The 23,173-nt window shown below is 34.9% G+C and overlaps 1 protein-coding gene across 3 annotated transcripts; it reads right to left on the bottom strand.

Moving 5' to 3' along the window:
• Nucleotides 1-288: 288 nt before the first annotated feature.
• On the bottom strand, nt 289-22,989 carry LOC128209701 (zinc finger CCCH domain-containing protein 14-like). Of its 3 annotated transcripts, XM_052913867.1 has the most exons (20): nt 22,852-22,989; nt 16,243-16,285; nt 15,767-15,881; nt 14,942-14,982; nt 14,415-14,738; nt 13,986-14,188; nt 13,313-13,458; nt 12,795-12,892; nt 12,454-12,602; nt 12,053-12,203; nt 11,603-11,680; nt 7,054-7,152; nt 6,771-6,864; nt 6,355-6,466; nt 6,013-6,139; nt 5,620-5,752; nt 5,195-5,334; nt 4,207-4,331; nt 3,223-3,335; nt 289-1,326 (listed from the first exon to the last, which is right to left on the bottom strand). In XM_052913867.1, exons 1-20 carry the CDS (start codon nt 22,885-22,887, stop codon nt 1,284-1,286), a joined length of 2,370 nt encoding a protein of 789 aa, XP_052769827.1. In that variant the 5' UTR covers nt 22,888-22,989; the 3' UTR covers nt 289-1,283. The 3 variants fall into 3 exon arrangements, with proteins under 3 accessions (XP_052769827.1, XP_052769826.1, XP_052769825.1); XM_052913866.1 differs by lacking the exons at nt 289-1,326; nt 3,223-3,335; nt 4,207-4,331; ... (4 more) ...; nt 6,771-6,864; nt 7,054-7,152 and adding an exon at nt 8,910-11,233 and having other exon boundaries at nt 14,415-14,735; XM_052913865.1 differs by lacking the exons at nt 289-1,326; nt 3,223-3,335; nt 4,207-4,331; ... (4 more) ...; nt 6,771-6,864; nt 7,054-7,152 and adding an exon at nt 8,910-11,233.
• Nucleotides 22,990-23,173: the final 184 nt, after the last annotated feature.

The following is a 23,173-nucleotide window of genomic DNA, read 5'->3' on the forward strand; positions in this document are numbered from 1 at the left end:
TGGAGACCTGGCATTTCAAAAACAAAATTGCTGCTGAGCTGGCAACAACGCTTGTGTATTACTTTCATTCAAACAAGATGCAAAATTTTACAAAAATATAAAAGCCAGAGTTATGGGCCTCACTTTACACGTGTGTATTGTCTTTGGTATATGCACCAAGCTTCATTCAAAATCTTGGAACAGTTTTTGAGGCTAAAGTTTGAGCACAGCAATGATGACAGCTGTGACACCTAAGCTATCACAATACTTCTACTTTTTTTTCTAAAAAACAACAGATGAGCTAAAAACAACAAGAATTTACACTTATTTACAATTTATTTTCAAAAACGAGAATACATCATTGTAAGACTTCCTTACTGAACTGTATTATAAAGACGGTACACCGACCTGCAAACAATTAACATTTATACTGTATAATACAACTGTATGTTTTGAAAACCATCTATTACTCAGAAGATCATGATGAAATTTCCATTTCAATATCTATTTTCACTGCTTCAGTTTGTCATGACCCATGTTATTAAGAGAGGATCATGTTATATTTTCTTTAATCGAATGGCAGTATTATTTTTTTTTGACTGGTCACAGCAGATCAAGGTTATTTGAGGTGCTAGTCCAGTTCAATAATGGAACAAATTTTAAAGTACTTAAGTTGTTTACATAAAATATTTAACGATATTTTATTAAAAGGATTTTGAAAAGGATTCTGTTCAATGACATATTACTGACTTCTGGCATACACAATGAAACAACAGTAAAACAATCAGTAAGTGGTTTGACTATATAAGCATAACTGTGTGAAGAAGTTTCATATTAACCATACAAAATGTTTTACGTACAATCATATGGAAAATATGTATAACATTAAACATACAGTAAACAATTAGTGAGCTTATCTTAACATGTCACAATCCTGATAAAACATAAACAAAAGGTCATATAACAGCTCTATTGTTAACAACTACATAATGATGTGACAGAAAATTCTCTATTATGCCCAAAAGTTGAATACCCATATTGAAATTGAATCATTTTAGTTTTTTAACAAAACTTCGTTCAAATGAGTGTCTGTCAGTTTCTGTTTAGTGTTTGTTCACAAAAGGAAGAAAAATAACTTAATTCAACAAATTAAATTCATTCAACATAAAAGTTTGTTAGTCCCTTTAAAATATATGCAACTAGAATTAGCATTGGCCTGATGTTCTTCCATTAATAAATTATTTCTCCTATCCTGAGAATCCTATCCTGCTGCATAATGGAATCAGACTAAACACTGTATGGATTTATTTGGCTGGGATGGTGGTCTCTTTTGCCGTGTCTGCAGTCCTGCATCAAAATAAAATGTCAGAACATTAATAAATGACAAATAAAACACATAAGATCATAACCCGGTTGGTTGGTTAGTGTTTTCTGGGCAATCACTTATGAAATAGTCAACAGATATAACTAATTTTTGGATAAACCCGGTTGGTTGGTTAGTGTTTTCTGGGCAATCACTTATGAAATAGTCAACAGATATAACTAATTTTTGGATTAAGTGTTAAATACAGGTAATTAATGACTTTGGTTACAAAGCACTTATTTTTTTTACTGAGTTATGGCCCCTTTTCAACTTAGAATTTGCCCCCACAATTGGGGTATTAACAATAACTCATGGAAGGATTAACAGGTTTAAAGAATTTTTGCTGCACATGTTTAACACCATACAATAGAAGTGAACTTTGATTACTTACTACTTATTTCAGAAATAGTTATGTCCAATTTTCAACTTAGAATTTGCCAAAAATATGGTGGTCAAACACTAAATTTAAAAAGGGTTGAAGGGTTAAGATAATTTTTTGGAACACATGTTTAACACCCTAGTCAAATTTGACTTTCGTAACAAACCAATGATTTCTGGTAGAGATAAGACCCCTTTTTCAATTTAGAATTTGCCAAAATTATGGTGTCTAGACAATTACTCATGAAATGGTTGAAAGATAAAACTAGAAATGTGTCCATAGGACACGGATGCCCCCACTTTGATTTTTTGTCACAGAAAATAAGCCATAATGATTATTCAGGATAATCTGCACATATAGGATAAGTTGAGTTGAGTTGAGTTGGGTTTTACGGCATCGCAAGACTGTATAGGTTATATGGCGCCATTCAGGCAGGAAAAAACTTGTTGGATCCACATCTCATTTACATCGAAATGATATTTTTTAAGTATTGTTGGGAAATAAAGGGCCCTAACTCCTAAATGATTAAAGCGATTTCCATGGCTATCGAACTTGATCAAGATATTATGGTCACAATCATGTATGTAAAGTTTGGTGAGGATTGGACACATACTTTTCAAGAATTAGATTGGAAACATATATTTTTGAAGTATTTTTGGCAAAAAAGGGCCGTAACTCCTAAATGACTAAAGCGATTTCCATGACTATCGAACTTGATCAAGATATTATGGTCACAAACATGTGTTTAAAGTTTGGTGAGGATTGGACAAACGGTTTTCAAGAATTAGATCGGAAACATATTTTTGAAGTATTTTTGGCAAAAAAGGGCCGTAACTCCTAAATGACTTACGTACGTAAGGGACGTACGTACGTACAGACAGACAGACAGACAGACAGACGGACAGACGTACGTACGGACAAGGGCAACCCTATATGCCGCCACTTTGTGGGGGCATAAAAATATTGCTACACATGATAAACAAGCTTAAATATAGGTCAAGTTTGACCTTGGTTACATTCCATCAATGATGGAGTTATGGCCCTTCATAAATAAATAGTACCACTCCTGTGTCCAGGCAGCGCATGAAGGTATTCGTCACTTCTGTGACAGATCTAGTTTAATACTGTAAATCATCTTCATTATGTCTTATGTCAATAAAATGGTGGTTTCTGTTTAGAGTACCATTAGCATTTACTCATGAGTGAATCAAGGGACATAACTCAACATGTATTCAATTCAGAGTGATTGGAGTGATGGCAATATGATTATGCTTATTGTCACAGACCATATATATACCAAGTTTCATATCAATATCTGGTTATATGGTTCTCAATTTATGGCAAACGATTGTGTTAACACAAATATGACAACAACAACCAGGCTATGACAATACATCAACTTATTTTCTTTGAAAGAACATGGAATTTTACAGTTGTTTCAAGGAAATATTGAAGACTTGACTTCAAATATCCCGAAGCATATAAGGGTATAAATATTTACTTCTTGTCCTGTTTGCTCACGGATGACCATGAAAGCTTCTCCTTGCCAGGAAGGTCTGGGTGTGTAAACTGACAACTGGCCTTGTGCATGCATCCAATACCATACCGGCATGGCTGGAATGTATGAAAACAGTGTATTAAGTCAGTACAATGCTGGGGAAATGGACAAGCTGGTGTTATACCAATACACAAGGCCAACGTCCAAAAATACAAATTCACATCTATGAGTGATGTCTATTTTTTGTTATTTAAGCTTAATGAATAAAATACTTTAAATGTATAATTACATAATATGCATCGTACATGTTGGACACAGTATAATACAGTATGATATATATAAATCAATTAAATTCCATTTAAGTAAGTCTCTCTTATAGTAACTCAAATGACGTCTGCAAACATTTCAACAATGTAAAAATGCAATCAATCAGTTTTTCTGCCAACAATTTTACAAAGTTATTAATTAGTTAACAACACTGCAATAATCATCAAGAGAAATAGTCTACACAAGTTTTTACTTTAAAATCCATGTCTATATTGTAAACCAATGACCTCCAATTGTGACCTCTCAGATATGAGAAAGAATTTAATATTTGACAAACATTTTCATGGAGCTGTACGAATGAGTTGAAATTAATTGAGTTCATAATAGTATTTAAAAACATTATGGCTGAGACACAAACTATTGCCATGAAATCCATATTGATGAACAATAACGTCTAAGTGAGACCTTGACCTCTGAGATAAGAGCATACATTTTATGTGCAACACACCTTCCCATGAAGTTGTTCAATTCTATTAAGTTTAAAATCCCATCCGAAAAACAAGTAAATGCTGAGACAAGGTTGAAACAGATAGTCACAAGACAAAAGATGGATAAACTAACGAAAGACAGTGAAATTACTATATGCCCTTTGGGGGCATTCAAATAAAACTGTACATTTTCATTTGTAAACATCTATAACTAACTTAGTGTTTTATTCACCTTAGGGTGTGTGAAAGGGCAGCTCATGTTTCTACAGTTGGGGAAGAATCTGCATGGTGTGGGCTGGGCCCATGAAGCTTGGGCTCTGGGAACAGGAGCTGGTACATAGGCTGGCACCTGTACAACTGTAATATACACATATAAACATGTATGGTGGTATTTTCAGTAAAAAAGTAACTACAGTCGAAACTCGTTAGGTCGACTTTGTCGGGACCTAGGGAAAAAAGTCAACATAACGATGATTCCACACATCTGAATTAAAAAAAATATCCCCAATCCCAACACATCTGAGTTCGATTTATGTCCAACTTCAGCAATTGAACGGTCTTGTTACATATAACCGTATTGATAACAGCAAATGTATAATTGAAAAATAAAGTGAATTTTTTTATTTGTGTCAAATTTATTTCATTCAATTCAAGTAATTGCACTGTAGAGAAATTTCTTCGTCACGTAACTTTCATTGTTGTCAAATGTTCCCATGATGTCATCGGTGGCTCATGTGTTTCAATAAATGTCTCTTGAGCAATAAATGTCTCTTTACTCAAAAACATAAAATAACAACTTTAATTATTCACACTTATTAAATAACCTCCAATTATGACAGTTTGTTATTTTGACAAGCACGGTAATTGAGCGACATGCCGCAATCCGTCATGAATGTTATCGCACCTACAGCTCGATCTACAGTTCGACATAAGGAACAAGGGAAATGTGTGAAATTCGACCACAGGGACTGAAATAGGAGGTCGACATAGCAAAAAAATCGAGATAGAAAAATCGACACAAGCAGATTTATTTTATATAAAATAAGAAGGAATAAATATAGCAAGTCTGGACTGTATCATTGTTTAAGGTACGACTAAAAATTAACAACTATGGTCTCTCGTTTGAAAAAGTTATTTTTTCTGTGGCTTAATTCAACACTTATGCTAGTTGATAACAATGTTTTGGAATAAATCAGTACTAGTCCAGAAGCTTCACCTACTTTTATGTATAATAGTTGAGCCATGCGCACGTTTGCCTGAGTGAGTGTACGGGCAGTCATGCCTGGTACAGCTGGCATCAAAGCGGCAGTTAGGGTGGATGTAGATACACTTGTCACCAAACTTGCAGTACGGGAATGTCCTGTTATAAATAAATGTGTTCATGTATATGTATACATGTAAAATTTATAATGGTTTAATATGATGATTCTAATAAGTGCAATGCTAACAGAAAAACACATATCCTAAATATATTCATCATGTCCTTTCTCATTTAATCATTTGTTTATCACATGACTGTGGATTGATTGGCAAAACTGTTACATAAACCATATTAAAAGTTACTTCTAAAAATCAAACAAAAACATTTCAACTTCAACAGCTTTGCATTCTTTATTGTCACTGTGTTTTTTACAATGGCACCTACTTGCATGGTATGGATGGGTGTATGTAAACACATGAGTTGCCATTAGCACAGGCGGGCCAGAACCGGCATCTCTCAAGGACCTGGGCGGGCTCGGCAGACACCGGAGACGTCTCCTCCTCCATCTCCTCCTCATCTGTGGCAGAGGGAGACATAGGGCTCGTCACATACATACACTGGCAACCTTGCTATTCATACTTGTATTACAAGTGTGCATTTTAACCATTAAAATTTGAAATTCACTAATTAGTGTTAAGCAAATTTGTTTGAAATGTTTGAATATTATATTCATAGTATAATGATAATAATGCAATGTTTCATACCACTGAATGTATTGAGGATATAATTTGAATCAAATTACACCTAAACATGACTGCCAACAACATAAAGGTTTACCATCAGTGTCTTTAAGGCTGATGTTAAATGGTCGTATCTTGGGCGGCTGGAGCTGTTTGATTGCAGCTGGCTCAGGGACCTCGGGCTTGGGTGCCTCCACAGGGGTCTTCTGGACAGGCTTCACAGACTGAACAAGATAAAACTAAGTTTTAATTGCATTCGTTTTGTTATTCAATGCTCTATTCAATGCTCTATGAAGTACAGAGTATTAAGATCACCAGCAGAACAATGTATTGTTTTTAAATTATGAAAAAAAATATAATATGCAGTTTGAAAGAAAGAAAAACATAAGAAAAGATTTTAAGTAGATTTTCAACAAGCACATATTTGTTGATCAATTACCTGTACAGGTTGAACTTTAGCCTCAGGTATGGCTGTGTATGAGGCGGGGTTTACTCCATCCAGGGTCACAATGAACCGGGGCTCGGCCGGGGACTCACTGCCAGACCCTTCCCTGAAAAGTACCATAACAACCAATTTGATACTCACTACGAGTTTAAATTAGATTTTAAATGCAGCTTTATATGTATATATCACAAGAAATGATACTGTTAATCTATAGCAAATAAGTGGTACAATGGACTAAACATTTAACACACTCATGATAACTTAAAATGCACTTTCACATTTGTAACTCAATCTTAAGACCTTGTATGCTATAAATGTGATTATAAATGAATGTTACCTGATTTCAGTCTCAAAAGCAATGCATCTCTTATCTGCCTATAAGAAGATGATTATAAAAGCACCTGTGTTACCTGATTTTGGTCTTGAACTCCTCGTACATGAGGTCATCGTTTAGGTCGAGCATCGTCTCCTGGGCCTCCTCCAACAACTGCTGGATCTCAGGGTCTGCAACACAAACAACTGTGAGGTAAAAGGTTATATACACATGTTTATGAAGGTCATTTGTTTGGCTGGAAAACACTGACATACTTGTATAGTAATTGGATTATGTTTATGCATTTGGTAACAATCAACCACTAACAAAAAATAGTTCATATTATTTTTTTTTACCATGAAAACAGTGACAACATATACCTGGAGACTCATCATTGCGGGCAGAATTCTTCAATTTCACATCCAGGCCCCTATCAGCACATTGAACGAGTCTGGTGTCCGGCACTATAGGGCCATATACTGTGAATTTACAAATGTCACAAGATATTTTCTACAAGTTTGCTTCAAGTTTTCAAGGTGTTTAAAGAGCATGTATTATCAATAAAAAATTCAAAATGCTCTCATAATTAAAAAGCTTAACTAGCCTTTATTCAATCATCAATACAATAATAAACAACAATCAAGTTACAACTAACTAAGATGAGAAATTTATAGGTTGACAGTCTACTTGAATATTTACCTTCAAATGCCTTCTAAAATATTATGATGTCTTCTTTGAAAATACTTTCATTTCTTTACATTTCTTACAAATTGTCTACATTTCCTGAGATTCAAATTGTACATAATAATTATAGACAGTTCATGGATCAACATACATGTTAAAGTGCTGTTTGTAAAAGTTGATGACAAGAAATATCACGGTCTTAAATAAACAACAATTTTTATAAATTGCATCTTATTTTAACTGTATATTCCACGGAAAGTAAAACACCAAATGTTGTATGAAAATAAAAATGTTCCAGAAAGAACTTTCAACAATTTTAAAATATTCTAGTCTAGTTGCTACGGAGCACTTTGACAACATAAAGTGACACCAGGGTGACTGTTTTTACACATTTTAACCAGACTTTGGTGCTAAATTATGTTGACATACTTAGAACAAATATTAACATCATTACACAAAGTTGCATGTAACAACACACAAAGGTAGAGAGCCCCCTCAGTACAAATCATGGATAAGACATTAAGGACAGAGCAACATCGAATTATTAAACATTGTGCCACAACAGGAATGACATCAACAGCAACCCTTAAATCTATGGAGCTGAGTTCTGTAAAATGTTACAGAAATATTGTGTTTAAATGGCACATGCAGAGCAGAGACAGGTTTAACAGTATGGATGATTCGCCAATAACAGGCTGGCTGTCTGGGACTGAAGGCAACATACCAAGGAAATGCCATGTTCAAATATATCACAGGAACACAGTTCTGAAAATAAGTGTTACAACGGGTATTTTTTGCAAAATGTTGTGTATCAGACTATAATCTAGGACCTTGGCAGGCATATTGTATGTGCACGATGGGTGATCCTGCAACTTGAGGATGAGCAGAAGGGAAAAAAACAAAACATTTCAAACGCCTTTCTAAACCACCTTGCACGCAAGGGTGATCTTTATCTAAAACAAATTTGGGGTCCAGACATGCAAATATTTTGCTAATTTAAGGGCCACATTTCTGGTTTAATAAGTGCAGTTGAAAACATGCAAACCCCAGGTGCAAAACTTCATCATTTCAACAAATTTGGAGTTTTGAATGACATAAGTTTGCATAACTGAATGACTGTAGCTTGGGCTGAGGGAAAGCAGATGGGGACTAGGGCAAATCTAAATGCCCTTCGCCTCAACCCCATAAGTTGGGACATAGAAATGTGAAGTGATGTAATATTTTGATGTTTACAAGTCAAGGTGCTCTGTAAATGTGATAAGAGTATATGTAAATCCTCTGTGAAACGGTTTATGTTCTATGTATTTTCACACATTTTTGTATCATGTGCAGAATTGAGTGTATCTAACAACTGCAATCTTTTATTTTCCATTGCTCAACATAATTTTTAGATTTTAAATGTTGTCCACAAACTTTACCATCAGCTGTCTTACATATAGGTTAATATTCTCAATACATCAACAGTCACTATATTCCTGCAATGCACTTTAAACTAAATGTCTAAGACATATCCATATATTCATCCTTATATTGGTAATCTAAAATACAAGAATCAAAAATATGTCTTTATTTCAAAACATGAGATTGAAAGCTAGATATTATTTACATAATTACAAATTGACTTGGTAATAATTTGAAATATTCAGAAATAAACAAATCACAAAACCTGATAAAATACTGACACATAATCTATAATAAAACTGTGAACAGAAAATGAAACGCAACAGGATTAAAATGCTTGCCTAAAGTCCATTAAATTGTCAACAACTTATTATACATGATACAAGTGTTTATTTTGTTTCAGGAAGATCATCTGGTCCACATGTTCCGCCTTCAAATTCAGGTGTTTGGCTACCAGTGTACTATTCAGCATAAAGACCTCATCAGCATCAACGCTAGATGCAGGAATAGCCAGCACCCGCCTTGCAATGCCAGCAATATGCGGGTAGAGGGCCACCTTCTCCCGCCACCACTCCAGGGGAGGCCTGCTGCATGCCGGCTCGGCCATATACAGGTTCAGCTCTATTTTGGCAGTCTCATCCGGAGACCTTCTGTCGTCCGCCACACAGATCACATCATCTAGCCAGTCATTCTCTACGGTTATTGACAACAAAGGAACTGAGCTGGACTCACTCTGCTCCGCTTTAGCAGTAACACTCCTTACACCTGCATCTAATCTACTGTTTCCACCATTGTCACTTTGAGGCTCTGCAAGATCAATACTCTCATCTCCCACATCACTGATCTCTCCATCAGAATTGATATCTTGAGTTTCCTCATCACTGTCACTTTTATCATCATCATCATCATCATCATCATCATCATCATCATCATCATCATCATCATCATTATTCATTACAACCTTTCTAACATCAGTCACATTCTCAGCCAACTCAGACATGGCCTTTGTCTGCCTGGCTGGTCCAGACCTTTTCCCTTTCCTGAATGATTCCTCCTTGTCCTTAGATTCCTTATGCTCCTTCTCACACTGACTCTTAACTTTCATGAAAAGAAGGTTCTTAACATTATCTTTCTCCTTCTGTGAAACAAATGCCATCTGTTTGGTTTGGGGATGAACCAGGCATGCCAGCAAGCAGGTGTCTCGGCAAGAATGCAGACATTTCTCTACTGTCTGCCTCATTCTTATTTTCATTGATTTAATCATAACATCGTCCTCTCTACGGACTTCTAAGACTTTTTCTAACTTTACAAATATTGGTATGACCTTCTGTAGTGTTGGAACATCAGACCGGGTCAGAATCTCTGTGGCTGTTTTGAATGGTGTCAGTATTTTCACTAGTGACTCTAGAATAGACTGGTCATTGATTGCGTAGAGTAGGTTGCGGATATCTATTCCCTGATTGGTCAGTTCTGAGTCCATAATTGCTGCATGTAGTGCCGGTGTCTGCTGGGATAAGACAGAGATCATGTCAAGCAAGCTTGTCCATGTGTGACCATCGTGCAGACATAAGCTCTTTTTCCGCACATCTTCTGCAAGCAAAACTTCCTTCTTTTTCTCAAAGACTTCACATGCTTGTGTGTTTTTAAGTATCTCTTCTACAAGTGTTTCACCTTGCTGAAGAAAATGATGGATGTCCTTGTCTTTTAAACAACTTTTAACAACATAATTTATACAACTTCCAAAGCAAGTGACATCCTTACAGCTCAACAAACCCTTAAGTTTCCTCTCTATTTCTGTATCACCTGTTACCAGAGTAGCATTGTAAATACCCCATTTAGCTTTGGTCTCCTCAAGACATTCTGCAATGTTCACAGCCACATGGTCAATATGAGATGTACGAAGAACCGCCTTTCTAAGGTGCCAGTCTTCAGATATAAAGTACACCCAGATTGTATCATACAGTTCAGATTCAGTGTTTCTCCACACCTTGTGGGTCAACACAACAGAGTCACATTTACTAAGTTCACCCTTCAATTTATCTTTCACTTTGTTGTACAGCATACCAACATCTGTTATCAGCTTCTTTTTCTTAGGGAAATGATACTTTGGCTCTAAAGTCCTAGCAAAACCTTTAAAAGCCTCATTCTCCACAAACTCAAATGGCATAAGACTCTCAATAAACAGATTCAGCAGACTGTCACCTATTTCCACCATTCTTTCTTTCCCAGTTTTATCACCATTCATATCCTCCTGTTCCTCAGTCTGAACTCCAAACTCAGACATCTCAATTTTACCACTATTTCCTCCCAGTAACTTCAGGTTGTCAGTCTGCATGCTGACCTCAGTCTGAGCAGCTCGGTCTACAATTTCAATCTCTATTTCAGAACCAGAGTCAGAATTCTCATCATCACTGTTCTCATTTTCTTCATCGGAGGTTTCACTCTCATCATCTCCATCACAACTAGCCTCACTCCCTGCAATGAGAAAAGGTTTGACCAAAAACTAAGACTTGCTTCTTGGAGAAAAAAAACGAATTTGCAAATATTTCTGTACAAATTTTCTATTAAGAAACCTGAATATCCTACGTTTTAGGTTAAAGTTTTTTCAGTCTTGTTTTTTTTTGCTTTTACTTATACAACTGTCAAACCTTTTCTCTTGCAAGTCATTTTATTTCTATCAATATGTTAATATACTACACATATATGTTGCTATTGTCACCCAAATAACACTTCACTCCAATGCAAACATGGCAATTAAACAATGAGTGCCCATGCAGTGCCCAACTTTTACATTTTGTATGATTGGGAAGTGTTTATTACTGAGATCTCGATCTCTGTGCCTACCTTCTTGCTGGCTGTCCTCACTGTCAGCCTGCTCCACTTCTGTCTTAATAACTGCACTCTTCTTCAACTCACGCAGGGCTTAAAATAAAGAAGCAAAAAAACTGTGTCAGACAAATCATTATTACCCCATGAACAGTCAACAACTCTGGTTACAAGAAGTTGTCATATATTCTGGCAATTAAAATTGCACATTACAAATGTTAACAATACATGAAATACTAGCATTCACCTGTCTTATTTTAGGCATTGTCAATAGAATGATGCCACTTGATGCCATTTTATTTTCAAACAAAACTTATAACCATTCCAACATCATCCCGACGAGTCTTACAGGTTTTTTTTGATACCAGATAATAAAATCTCTCTGATTAACTAATCATTTATAAACCAAACCCTTACAGCCCTGATTGGCAATAATCGAACAATACATGAGCCCTTCCCTGTCCTCACCTGATGTAGCCACCCTGCTTGGGGCCATTCCTGATGCCTGGGACTTTGGGGACATCTTGCTGCCATATGTCTGGTCCTGACTGGCGGACTCGTTCTTCACTGTGTACCTAATACTCTCAAAGTCTCCGCTCGGTCGATGGGGCTTCTTCACCTGTGGTTGCAATGAAATTTAATAATGTTCTACTTAGTGGAAACTATGGAATGTTGTTTTAAAATTATTTGTTTTACTTCTAACAAAGATTATCATATGGAAGCACTTGGTAACAGAAAAATCTAACAAGGCTAAAATGGTCAAAACTGTAGCTGAACAAGAAGCATACAGAACGAAATGCAGTGCTCAACAATAATGCTCTTTTGATAAGAGAGAGATCAAATCAATGATATCCACATGTAAACCATACCTGGTCCTTTTCAGAGTCAACTGTGCGTACCATCATCTCCAGCTCCTTACGTTTTGACCTGGACATGAGCTGTTGGCCGGCCGCAGTCTTCAGACGATGTCTCATGTCTACTGGCCGCCTCTCTAACTTTGGGCTTGTTTTGTGATGTTCTGAGAAAAGTAAAAAAAAATTGAAATCTATTTCTTTTCATTATATTTTCAGATTTTAATGCAATGGTTCACACTATCTTCCATGTCTCATACTTGTATATGCGAAATTCTCAAAATTTTGCATTTTCATTAATCTGTGATTAGTATCTTGTTCTATTTTTCAACTAAGGTTATAGAAGTCAAGTGACTCACCCTGCTCATGTTTGGTCTTGGTGACAGACTTCTCAGCCTCAGACACAGCCTTCATCAGCAAGGATTTGTTGGCCTGCAAGGCCTTAGGAACACTCGACCTGCAAGCAATGGAGAAAAAATATACTGTTGAAGAGTTTTATCTAAAAGTCATTTCTATATCTTTGTCAATGACCCTTATAACATGTCCAAATTGAATCAAGAAACTGAGATATCTGTGATATTACAGAAACAAACCAGATACCAGCACACTATAATTGTAGGATAACAGTCCAAGTAAGGCCTTTAAAAAGCTGATTATGATGTCTGCATATTTACAGAATATTTCTATATTCAGAAGCTGAAGAAAAATGAAACATTTTTATGATTTGATAAATATCGTCAGTCCACAAGAAATAGCAAAATGTAGAGAAATGATACAGTTTATGTAGATGTTGCACACAATAGTCTGATTCTGATTTTCAGCAAATGAAATGATATTCATGAACACAGCACAAGCCCAAGTCTGATGTATGCCTTACTTCCTGGACGGCCCATGCACAACACTGGCCACGGAGCCGACCGCAGGATTGAGGGGATCATATTCCTCATCTTCCTCCTCTAGTTCATACTTCCTTTTCACAGACCCAACGACCGATATAGGCTTCTTCCTGCTGTCAGAGTGGTCCTGGAAATCAAACAAAAACTCCTTATACCTGTAAACACATTTAAATGTATACACCAGCAACATGTTATATATACACATTATCAAGTAATGTAGTTGGCATTTCATGTGTAAATTTATATTTTCATCTTAGAGAAGCAAAAGTGACTTTATTAAATCACCATCAATGTTTAAGTTTAATGGGAACATTCCAATTTCTCTTTTAACATGATAAATCTACTCTATTATACTATGTATAGGACGCAAGCATAGATAGGTGTATGGTGTAAATGGTGTAACACAGGTATAAAACCCTTAATACAAAAGACAGGACGCAGTGAGAAAATGTCAAAATCGGAGCCGAAAAGGTTGGTAAGGGATTTATAATATATATTAAATCAGAAACAATAAATAATAAATTTGTATGAATATTAGGCGTATTTCGATATCTTTCTTGTGTACTTTGGTATAATGTTTATAAATTAAATGCTGCCTCAGTCAAACTCTTAACCACAAAAAATAATCAACAATAAGCATTTCACAGTGATTACCTGTGTATACTTGTGTTCTTTCCCTCTGGATGTTGAGCTGGAAGGCCGAGCTTTCACTGTGTCTAAACTTGGTGGCCTGCTGGACCTCTTCACATCCACCGACCTGTCAGACTTGGCCACCTTAGGGGGTGGAGGTTTTCCAGTGGAAGGTGCTTTAGTCTGTTCACGCTTGGCAATCTCTTTGGCCTCTTCTCGAAATTCATCTTAAAAAGCATATATACAACTTAATGAACAAGAGTTGTTAATGCAGAATGATTAAAAAAATAAAGTCTGTTACTGTTAAACTGGTTTTTTGAGATGATAGGAAATCAAATTTACCACATCAACTATTAAAATCATTAACTAATAAATAGTAAAGCATTTTAAACCATGCAATATAAAATCATGTGCATTTAAACTAATCACAAATTTGTTTGAAACAACTGTTACCAGTGTTCTCATCAATGCTCAGCTCGTCTGCAGGGGCTGACTCAGGATGTCTCGGTTTTGTAACCTCCTCCAGGCTCCTCCTCTTCTCCCCTGCTGCCACCTTGTTTAGCCTCTCTGCATCCCCTGAAGACACTCGGCGGGGCCTCTCTTCCTTCCCTCCCTCTTTGTGAACTTTTTCTGCTGCCTCGGGAGCTTTGCTGGATTTTACTTTTTCCGCCTGACTAGACCTGTGTTTCTCCTCCCCCTGACTATATCTGTGTTTCTTCTTTTCTCCTTTGTGTTTCTCTTTTTCTTTGGCCTTGGGTTTGCTGCTGGATGGTTCTGCTGGTAGCAGGAAATGCATGGATAAGAACAAAACTAGTATTCCAATATTAAAACAATCCGTCTTGTAACAATCTTTTACAGTAATACAGTACAATCAAGCTCATGAACAGATAATGAGTGAGAAAAAGCAATCTGCCTAAGCACTTATACTATCCTTAAATTACATCATGTAGTCAGGTATCTGTCTTTATTAACTAACTTACCCGCATTGATTGTCTGCAGCTTCTTTAGCAAACCATGAAGCCTAAAAAAGAAAGCAATTTGATAAAACTTGATAGAATACATCATCGTTCGACACCAAATCTTCTCTAATTTCTCTATAGCAATTGTTAAAATTTTTGAAATTTCACATATTTTTTTTTTACATGTACATGTCCCTTAATCTGTTGTTATTTAACAATATCCTCAAGTGACATTGACACTGAAAATGGGTACAAAACAAACCAACAAATATGGTGAAGCTTGATCTTACCAGCTATCCAATAACACCAAAGCAGACCTTCTGTTCAATACTTTTGGTAGGAATTTGAATTTTAGACATTTGGCCTTTATGATAATTATTTGTTAATACAATCATATATAGATGTAGAAAGGTACTTAGATTTCACTTACTCAAATTCACAGCATGTATGCCTTTGACATTTCACATCATGATATTCCAGACATTAATTTAGGTAGGAGGGTTTTGAGATACCGTATTTAAATCATGCCTTTGTTTTATCAGAATTTTGATGGGAATGATAGTCTGGTTTTGGAGTTTCTGGTTATATTCCATTGACTTGTCATAAAAGATACTGGTTTAGTTTTTTTGGTTTAAAAACCCTTTGTTAGGGTCATAACATTAATCTTCATATACATCCATAAACCATTTACAATATATATATATTATTGTTTTGTTTTTAAAAAAAGATCTACTCTCAATACAGGTAAATCTACAGGTAAAATTAGTACAGCTAAATCTATCAGTTAAGTCCATCCTTAACACAAAATCCAAAGTGAACTTTAATGAAGCACATTTCAATATTTACCAAGATGTGAATTTGCCAGTGTTGGTATTGAGGAAGAGGCTGAGGTCATTGGTCATCTCTTTCTGTGTCTTCTTGTTGGCCACCATAACCATGATGTAGTCTGGCAACTCATCGTCTAGTATTTACAATTTACATACAATTCTTTCAAGAATCATGAATAGCATTTAAATAAATAGAATCTAAAAGCAATAGAATACAAAATGGGTCAACTGTTTTATGCTATCCTGAATATGGTATTCTGTTAAGATGGTCACTTTTGCCATATTGAACTCTAACTTATTTATAACTAATTAAATTGAATTCATTATATGTATATTGCTAGATCCGTAGATCTAATCTCATGTCTGCATTCTACATGAAAACAGGAGCACCGCAGAGATAATTCCAACACATGTAAGAAATTGTTTTTTCAGTCAAATTTAAATCTGAATATTATTATACACAAGAACAGTTTAAAACGTAACATCATAGCTTACCATCATATGCCCCAAGTTCAATCAATTTTGCTTTTATAGCAGACTGAAAAGAAAATTAAAATATTTTTATTTGGAAAACAACAGTTAACATCTAACAAAAATTCATCAAAATAGTGATGAGCAACATTCCAAAATGAAAATTTTAACACTTTTTAACTTAATTTTAACTTTCAGGTCCAGGAAAGTTATCTTATTATAAGCCCTATTTACCTTTAGAAGCAAGTACCTGAATCAATATAGCACTATCCAATTAGAAATATAATAAGATAAGCTTAAATGGCTACGTCCCGCCCGACAGACACATGTAGTCAACATGTTTTTACAATGAATACTAGAGGCAGTTTTTCTTTTAAAATAGGAAATAATGCAAAACAATTCTTCCTCTTTGTAAATGTAATGTTGCTTAGGATTTGGTGCATAAGCAATTTCTGCTTCTTAGTTGCATTCTAGTTTTTTTCTTTGAAATTGTTGATATAGCTTTTCTTCCATGCATTGAGCCTTTTTACGGTACTATCTTTTACTTCACTTTTTACTTCTAGTTTTCTTTTGTATTTTAGCTACTATATGTATTTATCTATGTCTTCTTCTCTTTCTTTAAAAATACACTATATTTTCACTTCACACCTATGATATTCTTAGTGTCCCTTAATTAAACTGCCTTAAAAAACTTGAAACCTAAATAGTAATGTATTAAATTTATAGGGGTTCACCCAAAGTTTATTTAGAAGCCTTAAAGGAGTTTAAAGTGGGTTCAACTACTACACATTCAGGAAGACCATATTGCTAAAAACATATTGACTTAATGCTCTAAACCTTCTTTTAAACAGTTTGTAATTGTGCCCTTTCTTGCATCATCACTTCTTTATTATTAGAATTCTGACATTTTTTTCGTAGTCCATTTTTGTCGGAATCACTTTAAAGAAAAATAAATGGAAGAAAAGGAGTTTGTTTACTTTAACAAGGGACGTAACTCACATGAATTCATGGATTTGGTTATACTGGCAAATATGGATACGGTTAGTTCCACTGAGGTGAGTACAAACAAACATAGTCCATTTTTTTTAAAGTTTTGATATTGTACTATAGATTTTATATAGTATAATTCTGTATCATAATAATAATAAATAAACATTCGTGCAGTGAAGTGGCATTATTGTGCACTGTAACTCTGCTTCACTTTAGTCACATACCAACAGTAGACACTGTTGTGGCAGCAGTGTTGTCCATCATATTATGCCACCTGCTTGTAATTCTTAGCTGAAGGTGTTGACATCTTAAACACATTTAAGTTCAGCATTCAGCTGTTGCTTTTACAATTTGCTACATTTATGTAAATGTGCTGTCCTATTGTTATAACCTTTGCCAATTTCACGATTAAATCAAGTTCTTAAAACAAATTTGGTGGCTGCCGATTTTGACATTGTTTCAATGTGTTCTTATATTAACACTTTTTACCTGATTTTTCACATATTTATTTTTTGCCAGCATCCTCACTATGCTAGCCTCCTATATACAGTATAATACAAAAGTCTTTTATACTCTATAGAGTCTAGAGTCCAAATTGACCATTCTGGAAGCTCTTCTTTAATTGTTTTCAAATGCTATCTGGTCCTTCCTGCATTTTGGAGCAAGCAAAGTGGACTCCAATGGTCTTTCTGACCATTGTCTTATTACGAGTTAGAGGACCAGACTTCTATTACCTATGTTGATTTTTACGATGGTATAAGCATTGTATTTTAGGTCTTGGTAAAAAAAGATGCCAAGATCCTTTCTTTTTTAAGCCTTGTAATATATTAAACATATATAAAGAAAGGAAATGGGGAATAAAATTTCAGTTCACAATAAATTTTGTGATATTCTTAACTTAATAAGACTTTTCAACGTGTCATTACAGTCAAACAAAAACACCTAATACCAGAAACACCCACTTTGAAATCAAAGAGAACAACTATTTTGTGTTGAGTTGGTTTGGCAATTTATAAAATATTTTACTCGAAGTCCACTTGCAAATGCATTTTTTAAGAGATGTTCATCATCTTTTGATCTAAAAGTTTTTTGAAAGTTAATATTGTGTTATACCATTCACATAAAATGTGCACTGATGTTAAGTTAAAAAAAAAATGTTTAAGTTACTCTGATTAAGAGATTTCTGAATCCCAGTATGAAGCAAAATGCTGATTTCTGAATGAATTATAACGATTACTAAAGTTTAAACACATAGAAGTTATAAAATATGACCAATGGTCACCTTCTGTGGTATGACTAAAATACGAAAATAACCTATTTTCGCGAAAATAGCTTTTTTGACGAAAATAGGGTTATTTTTGATGAAAATAAGATTTTGAAAGAAATATGAAATAAGAGTTAGTTTTGGCGAAAATAAGATTTTTGACCAAAATATAATAAGTTTTGGCAAAAATAAAGTTCTTTTCGCGAAAATAAGATTTTGAAAGAAATATGAAAATAAAGTTAGTTTTGGCGAAAATAACATTTTTGACAAAAATATAGTAAGTTTTTGGCAAAAATAGTTATTTTCGCGAAAATAAGATTTTGAAAGAAATATGAAAATAGAGTTAGTTTTGGCGAAAACAACATTTTTGACAAAAATATAGTAAGTTTTGGCAAAAATAAAGTTATTTTCGCGAAAATAAGATTTTGAAAGAAATATGAAAATATAGTTAGTTTTGGCGTTTTTTGTGTATAACCGCTTTGATGTTGCACATTTCGGAAGGAGGTGAGATCAACAAAAACATGTAAAAATACTATCAATAATCATTGTTCAATTTTCTTAAAAACACAATTGTTTTGAAACACTAATGCACCTGTCATATGTGTTATGTAGACCGAATAAAAGTTTTTTAATATTTTGGATTAAAAATTGTCATTTACGGCAACAGAAGAAGGTATTTTATCCATTTCTTTTAAAAATCTTATTTTCGCGAAAATAACTTTATTTTTGCCAAAAACTAACCACATAATTGTCAAAAAGGTTATTTTCACCAAAACTAACCCTACTTTCAGATTTTTATCAAAATCTGATTTTCGCAAAAATAACTTGATTTTAGTAAAAACTAAATACATTATTGTCAAAAAATGTTATTTTCGCCAAAACTAACCCTATATTCATATTTATATCAAAATCTGATTTTCGCAAAAATAACTTTATTTTAGCCCAAACTAAGTACATAATTTTCAAAAAAATGTTATTTTCGCCAAAACTTTCCAGATTTTTACCAAAATCTTATTTTCGCGAAAATACCTTATTTTAGCCATAAACTAACTACATGTTGTCAAAGATGTTATTTTCGCCAAAACTAACCCTATTTTCAGATTTTAACCAAAACTTATTTCCGCGAAAATAACTTTATTTTATCCAAAAACTAACTACATTTTTTTCCGAAATGTTATTTTCGCCAAAACTTATTTTCAGAGTTTTACAACAATATATCCCCCCCCCAAAAAAAAGTATATATTTTATCCAAAAACTAACTAAATTTTTGTCAAAAATGTTATTTTCGCGAAAATAACTTATTTTCATCAAAAATAACCTTATTTTCGTATTTTAGTCAAAAAAGCTATTTTCACAAAACTAGCCTATTTTCGTATTTTAGTCATATCCTTTTTCTGTAGTAGCCACAATAATGCATGTTTAAGGCATACATGTGATAATTTCTTGGGTCGATTCCGGGACACTCGTCGTAATGTCAACGCACACTAGGGGGGCCCCCCCGGAATTTTTTTTAAATGGGGAACGTCTGTGGTGCATTCTATAGCATATCTGGGGCTATTTTAGTCGTTTTTAACGTCGGGGAAAATGTACCTATTTTGACTGCCAAGACGTATTTTTTACTTGACATGGTTGTTTTTTTTCTGCATTTTCTTGAAAAAATAAAACCACCAGATATTTTCCCAGGCTTTAAATGCTAACCAGGAGGATATGCAGTCTACTTTCGGTTTCATCAAAACAGGAAATAAACAACTATACGGGCACCTGTTTTCCCGCCCTTTTGAGAACATGCGTTACAAAATATTTATTTTTTCATCATATTTAAAACGTTTGCAATTTATGACACACAATATTTTCCAGACGATAAAGAAGATTTTCCAGTCGATGAGCTTTTTTCCGTTTGGAGATGCATATAATTTTGATAGAGGGACGTGTCAACAATCGGCTGTATAAAGCAATCACGTGACTTACCATGGTCACGTGATTAAAGCATCTGTAAACCCCATATCGTCAGTTTGTCCGCCCGGTTAGCTCAATCGGTAGAGCGTTGGACTCTGAATCGGACAACCCGGGTTCGATTCCCGGGCGGGCCAGGTCACTTCTGTTGTGATTGGTTATGAAATCCTTTCTACAACCGTTCGCACTGTACCACTGCCCATGGCATGTACAGAAGTTGTCAGTTCCTTGCAGCGGTGAAGGCACCTAGTACTGGTTCTGCCCAGGATAGGTGTGCGGTGGTTGAACTGTCACTCTGGGACCCTTCAATGTGCTCACGCCGGGACCCGGAGTATAAACTACTAACACCCCAACCCCAATATCGTCAGTTTTATTTCGGCGTAAAAATACACACGATAGTTCGGAAAAAAGGTCAAAACACTAAAATTCCTTATGGACGCGTAAGTTGTTTAAAGTATAACGACGTATCGACTTTGAAATTTGAAAGGAATATGGGATGTTTTCCGTGTTTTAATTTTGTTTTTTTACTCATTTTGTCACTTTCTTTGAACTTACCTTCATGCTCGTTTGTTGGTAAAATGTGTGAAAAATATCAATTCATCAATTAAAAGCTATCATTCATAAGACCAAACAAATCCATATGAAAACAATGAATTTGTATACAAGAACCCTCCCCGACTCGTTAAGCACAACAATAGGCCGATAGATCATTTATCGGGTGATTGACGATGACCTCGACGACACACGTACCAATTAACAGATTAGTGTCAACATGTCCTGTGTTTTACGACTAGTGTCCCGGACAGGCAAAATAGCTGACTTACATTGGTAAAATTAAGATAATCGATTCCGATTCCGAGATTTTTTTTTCGTTTTTTTTTTATGACTTTCCGGGACAAACATGCACCCTCCGTGACTCCGTGACAGAGATACGATTTCCGGGACAATCCCGGACGTCCGGGACGTTATCACATGTATGTTAAGGAACATTTTTTAACATTTGGATATTCATCTTGTTCCCTAAACGCAACAAGTCGACTGATTCATACCAATGTAAAATATATTCTTCCACTGCAAAACTTAACACTTCATTGATAAATACAAACACAAAGTTAAACACTAGTTATTTTTAGCCAATACCTTTCTCTTATTACACTTAGGTGTTTGATGAAACACTAATTTGGATTGACTTCTGTATTGCCATTATAGCACTATAAAGCAGGTGCCCGTATCTCTCTGCTCAATATACTAAGTGCTGGGATCTGTCATTCTTGGCTAGGAAAACAACTAGTCTAAAATAATAGACGTGTTATACGGGATTCTTCCAATCCCTAACGTCTAAACGGGAATGTGCGAAAAACGGGGGTGTTTTAAAAATATTGAAATTGTTTTAAGTGAAGTATTTTATGGTTGAAATTGATCATAAAGAGTTATATTCATATTTTACCATGTAAGTGAAATGTTATTTTGCACTAAACACGCATTTAATGCATTAAAACAAGTTGTTTACCTTTCCAATAAAACGAAAGTTGACTGACACAGACAACAATTATGCGAAGGGGAACAACTCGATACAATCGTAATAGCTCGGCCTCCTCCGACAAAGCTTCGAGATAGACCTCGTTTATACAATCGTAACAACTCGGCCATGGCGGAAATGTTCCGAGCGATTTAAAACTGTGCCCTAAAGCCTTGCAGGTGCCCTTCATGTATATATCGTTATGTTTTGACAGAATGAAATGAAGAAAAGCCGTCAAACTCATAATTATAAGTTGGATATTTATTTTTTTGTGTACTGAACTAATATAAAATAACATTATCTGGTAATATTTTTTGTTTTTATGATATTTTATAGACGCTATATGCTTTAACCCGGAATCCTGATCGGAACAACTACCCACTTTTGATACTAAACAATTTGTACGTGAAGGATTTGCCATATCAAAAATCTAAAAAAAATCCGTCAACGTACAATTATTTGGACTAGGAAAACAACAAGTGGGGTATGGACGCCTAGAGTCGCCAAATAAAAAATCGTCAGACTCTGAAGCGGCTGTATATGGACTTCTTTTGTAGGTTTATGTAAACAACATGTATCAAAGACATTAATAAGAATTGGGCTTTTCTGGTACCAGGTCTTTTAGAAAGTGGGCCTTTTTGCCACATAGTCACTTTTCTATAACGTTGTTTTGAAAATTCTGTCAAAATTAGTTTTTCACAGCAGTGTGCAAATAAAACAGAAGTTCAAAAAAAAACACAAGTGTGAATTTGATAACAGCCACCAGAATGAGAAACTGATGCAGACTGGACAAGTTGCGATGACCAAAAAATTGCTTAAAAACTATTTTGAGATAAGAACGTATGCAGTGAAGGTAAACAAAACAAAATACCACCTGCTTTCAATCAAGCAGTTATGTGTATCTTACCCGTATTTTTTGGCTTATTTCGGCTCCTATTTCCATTTTAGAGTCTTTTATTTCCCAAAAAAGTGAAGGCAATAACGTTTACTCTGGGTCACTGAACGAATTTCATTTTCTTCTAGGTTGGACAGACGTTGTATCAAGGTTAGCCTAAGGTACAGTACGGATTGTAGTATTGCCAGATAAACGACAGTACGGATTTCAGCAGGTGCTTGGATGGTCTATTTACGTCATAGATATTTGTGTAAATAGAAAAATTTGCCTTTGTAGCAAAGTATTAAGGTTGACAATGTTTATCATAAATTTCTCTTGTCAAAATGAACTCAAT

Source organism: Mya arenaria, chromosome 11, assembly GCF_026914265.1.
Source record: "Mya arenaria isolate MELC-2E11 chromosome 11, ASM2691426v1".
Lineage (NCBI taxonomy): Eukaryota > Metazoa > Mollusca > Bivalvia > Myida > Myidae > Mya > Mya arenaria.